The 12,484-nt window shown below is 45.2% G+C and overlaps 1 protein-coding gene across 3 annotated transcripts in view; it reads left to right on the top strand.

Moving 5' to 3' along the window:
* Window positions 1-12,484, top strand: part of LOC106806712 (krev interaction trapped protein 1-like) — a 61,296-nt gene that overhangs the window by 38,696 nt on the left and 10,116 nt on the right. For all 3 annotated transcript variants that reach the window (XM_014808736.1, XM_014808738.1, XM_014808737.1), the window contains exons 3-5: window positions 1,317-1,406; window positions 8,248-8,383; window positions 12,094-12,319. In XM_014808736.1, coding sequence (XP_014664222.1) covers window positions 1,317-1,406; window positions 8,248-8,383; window positions 12,094-12,319 — 452 coding nt within the window. The remainder of the gene's footprint in view (window positions 1-1,316; window positions 1,407-8,247; window positions 8,384-12,093; window positions 12,320-12,484) is intronic.

The raw sequence follows: 12,484 nt of genomic DNA on the forward strand, positions 1-12,484 counted from the left end.
AGGTATTTAAAAGTATAAATAGGAAATGGGTTTCTGATCCGTTTCCTATTTTAAAAGTCTAAATAGGAAATGGGAAAAGGAAAAGGAAGGGGGTACGTGCGTGTACCCGCGTGCACGTGCGTGTACCCGCGTGTACGTGCGTGTACGTGCGTGTATCTGCGTGTACCTGCGTGTACGTGCGTGTACCCGCGTGTACGTGCTTCCACTTCAGGGCACAAACAAACTTAATACTAATAATAGTGCTCATTGAAATGCGTGAACAAATTAATTTCTTAGTTTCAGCTAAAACAAACTAGGGAAGATGCGTCATTCGGGAAAAAAATATTTCCCCATGTAAACAATATGACATTGAGAAACTAAAAGAGCCTGTGATATCTCAAAAAGGGATCCAGCCTCGATTTCACGTTCCTTCATGCTACTACTTTTAATTGCAACACTGAATCGTTAATAGAAACCCGTAGCCATCTTCCCATTTAAAACTCCTGGGTCCGTCGGAGAGTAAATAGTAACAATTAATACAGAGCTACCTAGTAACCAAGTAAATCAAGAAAGATGTCTTGGTAATGTTAATGCAAGCAGTGAAGCAAGACCCAAATCAGTGGTGTGTGACTCGATCGTGATTGATGCTCGCGCCACGATGCATTGAGAGAAAGCGTATCAGGGGTTAATAATGCCAAATATTTGTCATAACTTGTCAATTTGTCAAATAACGATATAAATTCATGGGGGGAGGCATCAGTTACCATGGTGACTGCTATCTGTCCGATGCGCCATGCTTGCTGCTCATATATATGCTTGGACGGCAAATGCTTTAAATTTAGCTGAAAGATGAAGACTAAACACAAAGAGGGACTATAACTATATACTATAACGCATCTAATGTTTTTTTAGTGGTCATGGTACGCCGTGGTCATATTTGGGGGGGGGGGAGTATGAGTTACCACGTTGGCATGAATGATTGTTATTTTGTGCACCTGAATTAATTCTTATTCCATGGGATTGAACGGTGAAACTTTGCTTTGCACGTCACGTTAGTTATACCTTACGTATATACCTTACGTACCTTATACACGTGCTACCTACACGTGTTCGCACACAACTAGTTCTTTCCAACGCGGATATGTGTTAAGTGACAATCGATCACTGCTAGCGGTTTACGAGAGAATATTCGCGCTGCATATTTACACGTGTGTTTACGCGCGTATTCTCTCGTAGATGCGCCGCGAGGCAGTCTAGACCCGTGCGTATGCGTGCCGGCATTTCGTCTCACACACTGTCAAGTGCTGGCGCTTCTATCCGTTTTTGTTCTGTTTTAGGCAAGCGCGCCCTGTTGCTACCAGCACCAGACGAGGACGAACCAAACATGCCCTTCCAGGCGCTCGTGCTCATACCCGTTAGCGAAAAGGGTAACTATTATTATTTACGATACTATTCGCTAGGAGGCGGGTCGGCCGACCCTGGCTCCGACGGTACGTCGGCGCAGATTTTGAAGTGATGATTCGCGCACTCGCCCCTAGAGGTCGGTCCACACGCTCCATTCCCTCCACGCGTACGTCAATGCCACATCGTAGCAACACGTTGGAGGCCAATTTCAGCTCTTCCGCGTGTGTGACATAAAATCGCAATGTCGGATTTTCGCAGTAAGATAGGAATACTGTGCGAATACTGGCGTTGTGAGCTGGCTCTGGTCGTGGTATTAGCGATGGTGGATAGAGGCGGTGGGGCTTACTCTGTGCAGCATTATGGAGATCGTTGTTAATGGTTAGTGCTTATACTTCGCAGGCTTGGAAACTAGGAGTTATGGAGAGCAGGTTACAGGGGGAGTTAGGTTACAGGGGGGCAGCTTGCTTTGTAGCGAGTCGAGAGCTGGTTGGGGATTATGAAATGTCGTTTTGCGGTAGCAAGCTATAAATACGTCGCTACACTAGATAGAGTCAGTGGGCAGCAGTGTGTGTTATACGCTAATCTGCTATACAACTGACATAGCAGCTAGGTGGTTTGCCTAATGTGGGAAAAAATGTCGATGCGAGGGTATGTGTGGCTATATATTACTTTCCCAGAGTTATTGCACTGTTTCCGCTGTAGTTAGTATTTCCTAGCTAGGAAACCACGCGCCGTTAGCTTGCTGTAATGCCACGTATAATTCATTTAAAGCACCCTCAATAAATAAATGTTAATCTGGTATAATATGGCGCGCTTGAAACATAAAACGTCGTCCTAAAACCACGCCTACGCCACTGTGAGCAGGCGTGCAAAGCCCCTATAGCACACGCCCTGCGCAGCATTCTTTTGCAGTGCTGTTATTTCGAAAAGGAATTTATAGCAGTGTAGATTTCCACGGTGCCTCAGACTTTCAGGCAGGTTGTGCCACCGGAGAGGCGGCGTTGCGTGTAGGAATATGAAGTTTACTTGTGCCAAATCCCGACTTTCAGTATCGTACTTGAGACTCTGTCAGCGGCCCAAGAGTATTACGCAAAGCCGAATGACGCAGGGGGTGGTCACTGCCAGAGCGTTTTACATCCTCAGTGGTTGTTTTACGTTCCTTATTACTGGAGACGGGCCCGCTATTTCACGTGGTCCACCGAGCCCTGCGCGATTCACAATCCTCAATGTAGCGGGCCGGGGTCCATTGCTATAGAAACAAAATTAGTCTTAACATTAGTCTTGGTTTATTGGCGTTTCGTCAACAACCAATTGGTCTACTAGCCTGACCTCTGTTTGACCTGGCTCGTTTAGCTATTTCTGATTAACCCTAACCCTAACCCTAATCCAATCCTAACGAGCCAGGGCAGACAGAGGTCAGGGGGTCATGGACTCTTTTGATTTACTGCCAATTAGACCAAGTGAACAGTGGACAGACGAAGTGGCAATTTACAATAGTTTTATCGATTACTTTTACTCGTATACCGAACGTCTACACGCTGCGTATGAGAAACGTACTCGTCATGAAACTTTACCATGCTTTTGTCAACGGTCTAATGGCCCTGTCACACATTGACGATTTAGACAGCGTATGCCGGACGTATCAAAATTTCTCTAAAACGCTGGAATACGCTGAACTATCAATGTTTTTTTCAATTTTGGGCGTATACATAGCGTATTCATAACGAGTTGGACGTATACATAGCGTATTCATAACGAGTTGGACGTATACTTAAAGTATTAGTAACGTATATAGAACGTTTCGATAACTTATAAGATAACTTATACCAACGAATGCTTAGCGTGTTGCCGGCGTTCACAACTTATGCCCAACGATAGTCTAACTTGTGCATAGCGCGCGGCAGAGTATCGCCGACGATCACGTGTCGTAGCCTATAAAAAGGCTGCCGCTCGACGATTCAAATCATAACCGCACTAGACATCACAGTATCAACATCACCGTCGCAGTATCAACATGCCAATACTATTTTTATATACCAATTCCCTTAAACGCTGCCAATACGCCATTATACGGTAGCTGTAAGTTAGAAACACGTTCAGTAAGTTCTGTGGTCGTCCGGAACACGTCAAATACGTCTACATACGTCAATATGCGTTGGAGATAAGTTACACATAGGTTCAAAGCACGTTACTCATAAGTTAGAAATAAGTTTTGGGTACGCTAGACATTATCTCGACGTATTTCGACTTATGAGTAACTTACAAGTAACGTGTGTGAACGTGTGTCAACGATCTCATAACTTACCTACAACTTATGGCCCACGTATGCGGGACGTATGGGCATACGCTGGCATACGTCGGAAAATTTTGAGCATGCTCAAAATTTTTAGACAACCTCGCCGTACTACGACGTATACCAGCGTGCTTCAGCGTGCTTCAGCGTGCTTCAGCGTGCTCTTAACTTATACAAAGCTTACCCATAACTTATTCGACGTACGCCAGCGTATTCACCAAATTTTTGATACGTCCGGCATACGCTGGCTAAATCGTCAATGTGTGACAGGGCCATAAGAGAGAGAGAAAAAAAAGGTTAATTTTATGACTAACGTTAATACTAATTTTGTTTCTGACAACGGGCCCCAGGTTCTTACCCAGGTTTGGTCAGAAACTTGTAACAACCTTCGTAGTGTAAGCTAGGTAGACGTGTTATCCAGTGGCCGACCGCAACTCCCTGCAGTTAGCCATCCATCGTGGAAGGTACAGGGTTCGTAGCGGGTCTTCCAAAGTCTTATAAGTACTTATTTTGCCAAAAATAAAATAAGGGCCCTTGGTGAAATCTTAGAAAAGTACTTAATAGTCCTTGTTTTTTCTCGACTTAGAGTAAGAATTGTTGTATATATAATACGGAATAATTAAATCTGCTGTGCAATTGTGTATATAAATATTGTTAGTGTACTTTAATAGTCGGTGATCTATCAGAAATCGTGTAAAAAAGTCTTATTTTGGCCTCAAGAAAGGGTCTTATACGTCCTTATTTCAACATGTGTCTTACTACTATGAACCCTGAGGTAGCACTCAGAGAAACGCCGGTGGTAACCGTCCCTCTATTGTCCTCTCTGGCCAAGCAGTCAAACATGGTCGCATGAATTTCATTCACGATTCTGTTGGGCGGTGGAACTTGTGCTCATAGGGTCTATGTCCCCCAGGGTACTGCCGGAACGTACCCTGGGTACGGTCCGGACCGGTATACCGGAACGAACCCTGGTAACTATCTGATATGGCTAGGGTTAGGGTTAGGGAGTAGGCGTAGGGGACTCCCTAGACTCGTTAGTGGAGTAGGCCAGGTACGGTCCGGCATATTAGATAGTACCAGGGTACGTTCCGGTATACCGGACCCTCTCAGCCCCTCCATGCTGACCCTCTCAGCATAGACAGGGGACATAGCATAGATAGGGGGACATAGACCCTCTCAGCGGAACTTGTGTGTGCGCGCGTGCGTGCGTGCGTGTGCGTGCCTGCGTGCGAGCCAGTAATTGTGTTTGTGTGTACGCGTGTATTTGGATTCGTTCAGTTTCTCTTTTTGGTGACAAATTGGTATTTACAATACATTCAAAATGCACTACGTAGAGGGCGGGTCCTGGTAGGAACTTGTCCCGGTGAGATGTAGGGGCCGCGCAGTTAATTCGACTTGCCTCAGCTCTCTCGACGGGTCGTCCGGTTTGTGATTTCAGAAAACTGCGTGTCCACTACGCGCGTGCAATAATATAATGTGCCGCCGCGTGCGTAAATGCTACTACATCTTAGACAGGCGCCGGGTCGTTCAAAATTGACTTGCGGGCTATGCTACAGTGACGTTTGGAGTCCGTCTTTGTAAACGCTATGCCAACAATCCAGGCCGCAGAACGTTTTACTGTTTACTATTTATCGTTTTTGTGTATTCAGGTCTATAGCTGTAAGCAGAAAATATTTGCGGTTTCGTTCAGTCGTGTGGTTTTGTGCGGGTTTTTGCTTTGCCTTTAAAACATTATTTTAGCACATGAGCATGTTACGTAAAACGGTATCTGCTTTAAAACGCTATCTAAATACACATACATGTAGTAGATACATGGGAACGACACGTTTACAAACCTATGATTTCCGTTTGAACTTACGAGCGTACAGGAAGACGGAGTGTCGCCTAATTATGATGTGCCATAAATTCTAGCCTAGAATTTTATCCTGATATGGGCGTTGGCTAGTAGCTGCCTGAAAGCCGGGGTTCAAGATTAGCCAGACTTACAAGTAGCACCTAATGTCAGAGCATAGTGAATGTGGAACTAAGGGGACGAAAAGAAGGGGCCAGGAAACATTCGTCGAAGAATGAAGGAATGGCAGGGCAACCACCCTCTCTCCTACCCTCATACTCCGTATAACTCTCATAACTCGTATAACTGATAATGTATTTTCTTCTCTTTGGCGCGTGATATAAACTTTTGATTATATTTTTTTTCTATATGCATTAGGAGCAGCCTGATTAGGTACCGTAATTAGAATTAGGATTAAGTAATTTCCATCTCTCAGTGCTTGCCGTGGTGCACTTATGAACTCGTAGGCTCTTGTACTTTATGTATTACTAACGGTTATTACGCTATTCGGATATATTCTCAGTGTGTTGCGCAACTGTACTTTCCTTTTGTCTTTTCTGACTTTGTGCTGCTAGAGGGCTGGTTGAGCAGAATTTGTTGCTGCAGTTTCTAAGATTCGGAGTTGTGAATCGTAGCATTCCGTGGCCTATAGACCGTTATTACGATAGCTGTACCTCAACTTTTCACTATACATCTATTTGCAACTCTTGCGGTGTCCTTCACACTAACTCACCTTCACACCGTCTCAAGCAGCGAGTTACAGTTAGTGTCTTATTTGTTTGCCCTTCACGATCACGAATCCTATCCGCTCTAGATGGTTAATTCAATGTCAAGGATATAATCTTTATGGTGTAATCATGTAATTCCGCAAGGTGTAATTACTGGGTTGAATAAATCTGTGCTCGTTAGGTGTTTCAGTTCTAGGGAGACGTAATCTAACGTTGAGGAAATCTATTAAAATGTGCTGCAAGTATAAGAATGTCAGGACGTTACGACGGTGGGGCGGGGGGGGGGGTGCCAAAAGAACACAGATGTTGGGATGATGCTGTTACTAGGGTGAAGAGGATTCTACAATAATGAGTCTGCCCAGTAAACGCAGATGTTGGGATGAGGAGGTTGCCCGAGTGACGCGGATGCTAGTATAAGGAAGTTGCCAATCTTGCAGAGATCTTACAAAGATGCTAGGATAATGTGGTTGCCAAGATAGCAGAGATGTTAAGATGAGAAGGTTACCGGGTTTGTGAAGATGTTAGGATAAGAGGTTGCCAATCTTGCAGAAATGTTGAGATGAGAAGGCCACCAGGGGGGGGGTGAAGATGCTACTATAAGGAAGTTGCCAATCTTGCAGAGATGTTGGGATGAGAAGGTTCCCAGCTAGCGTGCATGGTTAAGATGCTAGGATAAGGAGGTTGCCAAGATAGCAGATATGTTAAGATGCGAAGGTTACCGGAAGAGGCTGAGATAATGAAGCTGCAAATCTAGAAAAGATGTTGGGATGAGAAAGTTTCACGGTTTATGACGATCTTAGGATGAAGAAGCTGTTAAGGTGAGAACGTTGTGATTCGGAGATAGGCATCTGTGGCGGCAGGGTTAGATAGGTTCGGCCCAGCCGAATCATGGGTTGCCACTCCAGGAAGGTAAGTCCCAATGCTGGGGTGGTGCCTTTTCTAGTGTTATGGAGGATGTTTGTATGGGGAAATTGCCAGGATGTAAAGGATATCAGAAATGGACTAATTGGAATATGTGCCTGCCGAATTGACTGGAATTACCAGGCGCTATTGCAGACAAAGAGGCTGTTGAAACCCCAAGCAGCTGTGAGTGGAATTGCATTGCTTGAATTACAAAAACGCAGCTAAAGAAAACAGCTGCCATAATATCGCAAATTGACTTCGAGCATTCTGGAAACGCCAGATCAAGGGACTTTAAAAACGAAACGATTCCGCCCATATAGTTTTTCAATGTTCGCGTGCAGAAAAAAAGGTTAGACCGGTTCAGTGACAATTTTCGCACGTAACGACGGCAGTATGTTTGTAGCATGTTTTGTGTGTTTGGGAACTTTGCAATGACGCTGCACATTGGTTTGTGTGTATATGCAAGTGTCATTCCGATAGCAAACTGCGAGGGTCACGTCTGATCTTTGTTTTTGTGGTTGTTGTGTTGCCGGATGTTCTTGCAAGACATACACACGCTCGCGCGCACACACACACACACACACACACACACACGTACGCACGCATGCACACACACACACACACACGCGCACGCACGCACGCACGCACGCACGCACACACACACACACACACACACACACACACACAACAAGCTGGGTTCGATAAATAGTGTAGAGGATGTATGGTGTAATTAAGGTGCTCATGTAAAACAGGAAATGTCTAGCAGGTAAAAACCGACCGGGGCTTTAATCGGAGTACGTATTATTGAGGGTATAAGTGTCAGATGTGTGCCACGGAAATTTTTGTCATTTTTTTAAATATATATTAGATTGATGATTACCAAACCTGTGCACGTAAACCTGGGGAATACGCACCTCTTATGAACAGGGATGAACCATACATTGTGTGTGCGTGCGTGTGCGCGCGCGCGTGTGTGCGTGTGCGTGTGCGTGTGTCTGTGTGTGCGTGCCGCAGCGTGCATGCGTGCGTGTCTGTGTGTGCGTGCGTCAGTGCATGTGCGTAAACTAGTCCCGCGAATGACCTTTTGCCTTTCGTTGTTATCGCAACAGACAAGGTGTCGGCGGTGGTCGAGGAACCCGGCGCACGCGCCAAGTTCCATCCGCTGGATCAGGTGCTGGAGTGTCTGCATCTTGACACGGGACCCCTCAACGCACTGTCACGACAGATGATCGGCCGTCTGGAATTGTAAGTGTCCAGCATGTAGGGTAGTCATAGCATCAAGAGCGTATTAAGAATGTTTTAAGAAAGTATTAAAGGAATAATAGGCCCATTCAAATGATTGATTATGCAAAGTTGACGAATGCTACAGTAACTGGCACCTTGTGCAGTTAATAAGTACATTACCTTATAGCCAAACGCGTATTAGTTTGTCCAATATCACTGCTTGTTACTAAGAAATGTCTAATTGAAATCCGCAGTCCAAGAAATCAGTTGACGGCGAAACGGATGTGATACAGATTTATAGTGCACCGGACATTTTCGCACGCATGCTCGGCCGTACGCAATGCTAGCGATAGTACAGTACCGTAACTGTTGGACTAACCACGGCCACAGACTAAACATGGAAAGCAGATGGCACTACGCGTATTTACCTATATTGGTCAAACGAATACACCTGTATCTGAAATTGAAGACATGTTGGTACCCGTTCATTGGCACCCACGGTTATTTACTTGTGCCTCAATACCGAGAATACACCCAGAGATACATTCTACTAGCTCATTAGTCATTATAAGCATCCCGGTACAAACAATTCTCTGCTCAACACCCGTAGCAACATGTGACGTCACCTAACCGAATTTGAGGCTATTTTTCTTGGCAACCAATTTAGCGTTGGTGCCAGATTACCAGATTTATGGATTTCAATTAGACATTTCTTAGTAATTAGCAGTGATATTGGACAAACTAATACGCATTTGGCTATAAGGTAATGTACTTATTAACTACAAAAGGTACTGTTACTGTAGCATTCGTCAACTTTGCATAATCAATGGGCCTATTATGCCTTTAAGCATTCTTAATACAGTCTTGATAGCAGGTATAGTCAAGAGAACATATATAGCAGATGACCGTATATAGAGCTCCTTCTGTGTCGCCAGTATAGCGATTCAGAATGTGGGACGAGATGGAATTAACTGATGTATATTTATTTCAAAGAATTCCACATTTTTCGACCGTTTGTCCTTGGTCACGCAGTTTATGTGCGCGCGTTTGTAGGCCGGTTTGTATGCGTAGCGATGCTTCTATGTTAGGAGTATAGCGTGACTACGACATAGTGGTGTTACGCCTTCCATAGTAGCTAGGGCGTGGTTGTTGAGATTGTGAGTAGATTCTGAGTAGAATGGGTTTGGCACTGGGTCGTCAAGTAGTCGCACTGCAAGTTTCTCTTGGGATAATTGATATCTTGAATGTCCCCATTCATAAAAGCTGAGTTTGTGTGCGTGCGTACGTGTGTGCGTGCGTGCGTATATAAGTGTAGGAAAACGTTTTCTATCGAGAATGCATTTAGAAACTCGATGCCTGTGTTTCAATGGACATTAATAAATACGATGAAACCTGATTGCTGTTTATCCTCGTGTGAACAACTTGCATTGAGAGATGAATTGAATGGGCAGATATGTAAGTAGATAGCAGTGATCTAGATAACAGAAAAGCACGTCAGTATGATAACAGAACGGCAGTATACGCGATGCTTTCTATTGGTACACTCACCCAGCGGATTAACTTTGTACATTCACCTTTTGCGGCCTTTAGTAAATATGTGCTTTCTAGGGCTGCGCATTGCGCAGCAATACGTGAGTGACGATAAAACCATCACATTTACAAAGTTTACCGATGGCGTGGGCTGTGTAGAAACATCAGTGTTATCACGTGTGCGTATTCATTCTGTCACCTATATGAAAGATGTCATCCTTATTTGTTTTGTGTGGTTATTCTTAAATTCCCGTTTGCCGGCTGCTTTTTTGCGTTCAGTTCACTGCTCTTATTCGGCTGGAATTGGTGTGATTACATCGTTTGTCAAGTGTAAACAAGTGGCGCCCTCTGTGGATGTGTGGTTTGTATATCAGAAGCACCGGCTTTGCTGCATGTGAGGTGCTCACCACCTAGCCATGCGACACTGCTGTGTTCTCCTGTATGAGAATGTTCGTGCTCACTATTTCACGCCTGCATCTATCTAGTGATGATGCATCTATCTAAATGCAATCACGAACGTTTGCCATACGAGCACTTTGACACATGTGTATAATGTCAGAAGTAGATAATAGGGAACTATTATCTTCCTATTATCTTCCCTATTATCTACTTCTGATAATATGCACTTATGTATGTAGTTTCTAAGTGACTTGACTAAATCGGGAAAGCGTACCTATAAAGAGGTTAACGTGAAATGGACATATTGGTGGGAAATTTGAGGAGGAGTGGGGTACAACCGTACAAGTGATATCTTCAGTCAGGGTTCCAGGTTTATATTCAGTCATTGCATGTGCTACTAGTTGGCACTGCAGACAAATCTCCACCTATATTTGCATAGCGATGGTTTGGAATTGCAGAGGAGCTTCATGTGCACGCTTGAACAAATTATTTAGGTTATAAATATTACGGGCTTGATTTAGGGGAAGCAATAAGAAAATATGATATTTATCATATGCATTTGCGAATCGTTGATGTTTTGGCCCTTAGTTTATTGCTGGTCAATAAACTGAGCACTCCAGGCATCTCAACATGGGTGTGGTGCAGGCATGGTGTCCCAGCATCATTGCAGTGTTGCAGACACTGCATCGAGCCTACAACACTTGCAACAGTTGTTTGATGTTCGTTGGATACGAACAAGCACGACTGTTAGTAGCTCTAGTACGTAGTACATAGTACGTTCTAGTGCGTAGTACATAGTACGTTCTAGTTCGTAGTACATAGAATGTTCTATAGCCCTGCGGCGGAGCTAAGGGCTATAGTACTAGAGCTAGACTGTTAGTGACGCTCATAGGGTCTATGTCCCCCAGGGTACTGCCGGAACGTACCCTGGTAACTATCTGATATGGTTCGGGTTCGGGTTAGGGTTAGGGAGTAGGCGTAGGCGACTCCCTAGACTCGTTAGTGGAGTAGGCGAGGTACGGTCCGGCATATTAAATAGTACCAGGGTACGTTCCGGTATACCGGACCGTACCCAGGGTACGTTCCGGCAGTACCCTGGGGGACATAGACCCTCTCCGCGTTAGTGACTGCAGTCGGTGTGCTATGACGCCTAACAACCTCATAGCGCTCTCGAAACGAGGAACCTTCCCAAAATGAGATAAGCACAAACGACTATCCCTTACGAGTTTAACTCTCACACCTCACTTGCATGTCTCCTGTAATGAAGCAACACTGGCGACGCGTTTTCAGGTAGTTTCGGGACAAGTGCCCTATCATCATGAAGTGCCTTCTCGTTATTAAGTAAACACATCAGTTATAACTGTCCGCGACGTGTGTTTGTCATGCGTGTGGGCGTTTGCGTCTGCATGATAATGCATGAGGTAAGAACTAAGAATATCACATGACGTCACTGCGTTGCACCTTCATGCTGCACCTGGCCATCATGAGCGCGCGTGACTCTCCCTAACAACATGAACACTCACTCTGCTGATTCACGCATCCTGTAAATTAGTAGCTTCGCTGGCCGTATCTTTTACGGTGGTTTGGGGGGCAAGTGCAGTACCATCATGAGCGCGCGTGACTGTCCCTAACAACATAAACTCTCGCATGCCAATCCAGGCCAACTCTAATGTAGCATCTTTTCGGGTTGTTCTGGGGCAAGTGCGGTCACATCGTCAGCTTCACCATGAGCGCGCATGAGCGTTCGTTGCAACATGTCGCGATTCAACGCAACCTATAATGCAGCGTCGCCGTCGCTTCAGGTGGTTCCGGGGCAAGTGCCGGGAGCCGTGTGCAATAGAGGCGCTGTTCCGCGTGCACGCCGACGCGCGGCTCGGCCAGACGACGACGAACCCCGTCTTCTCGCAGGACCGCGGCCGGCCGGCGAGCAATGAGGCGTTCGCCAACCTGATGGCCATCGAGAAGTGCGACATCGTCATCATGAACCCGCTGTTCGGCTCCGGCTTGCCGCTGCCCTACAAGCCGCAGGTGAGAGCCGCCGATGCACGCGCGGGGGGGGGGGGTATAGAGGGGGAATGGGTTTGGTATGGAGGGGGAATGGGTTTTTTCACTCGTTTTTGTTCATATATACAATATTAATATAAGATATTTACACACATTCCACTATATATATTTTTATTTATATTTATTCTT

This window comes from Priapulus caudatus, unplaced genomic scaffold, assembly GCF_000485595.1.
Source record: "Priapulus caudatus unplaced genomic scaffold, Priapulus_caudatus-5.0.1 Scaffold175, whole genome shotgun sequence".
NCBI classification, from domain to species: domain Eukaryota; kingdom Metazoa; phylum Priapulida; class Priapulimorpha; order Priapulimorphida; family Priapulidae; genus Priapulus; species Priapulus caudatus.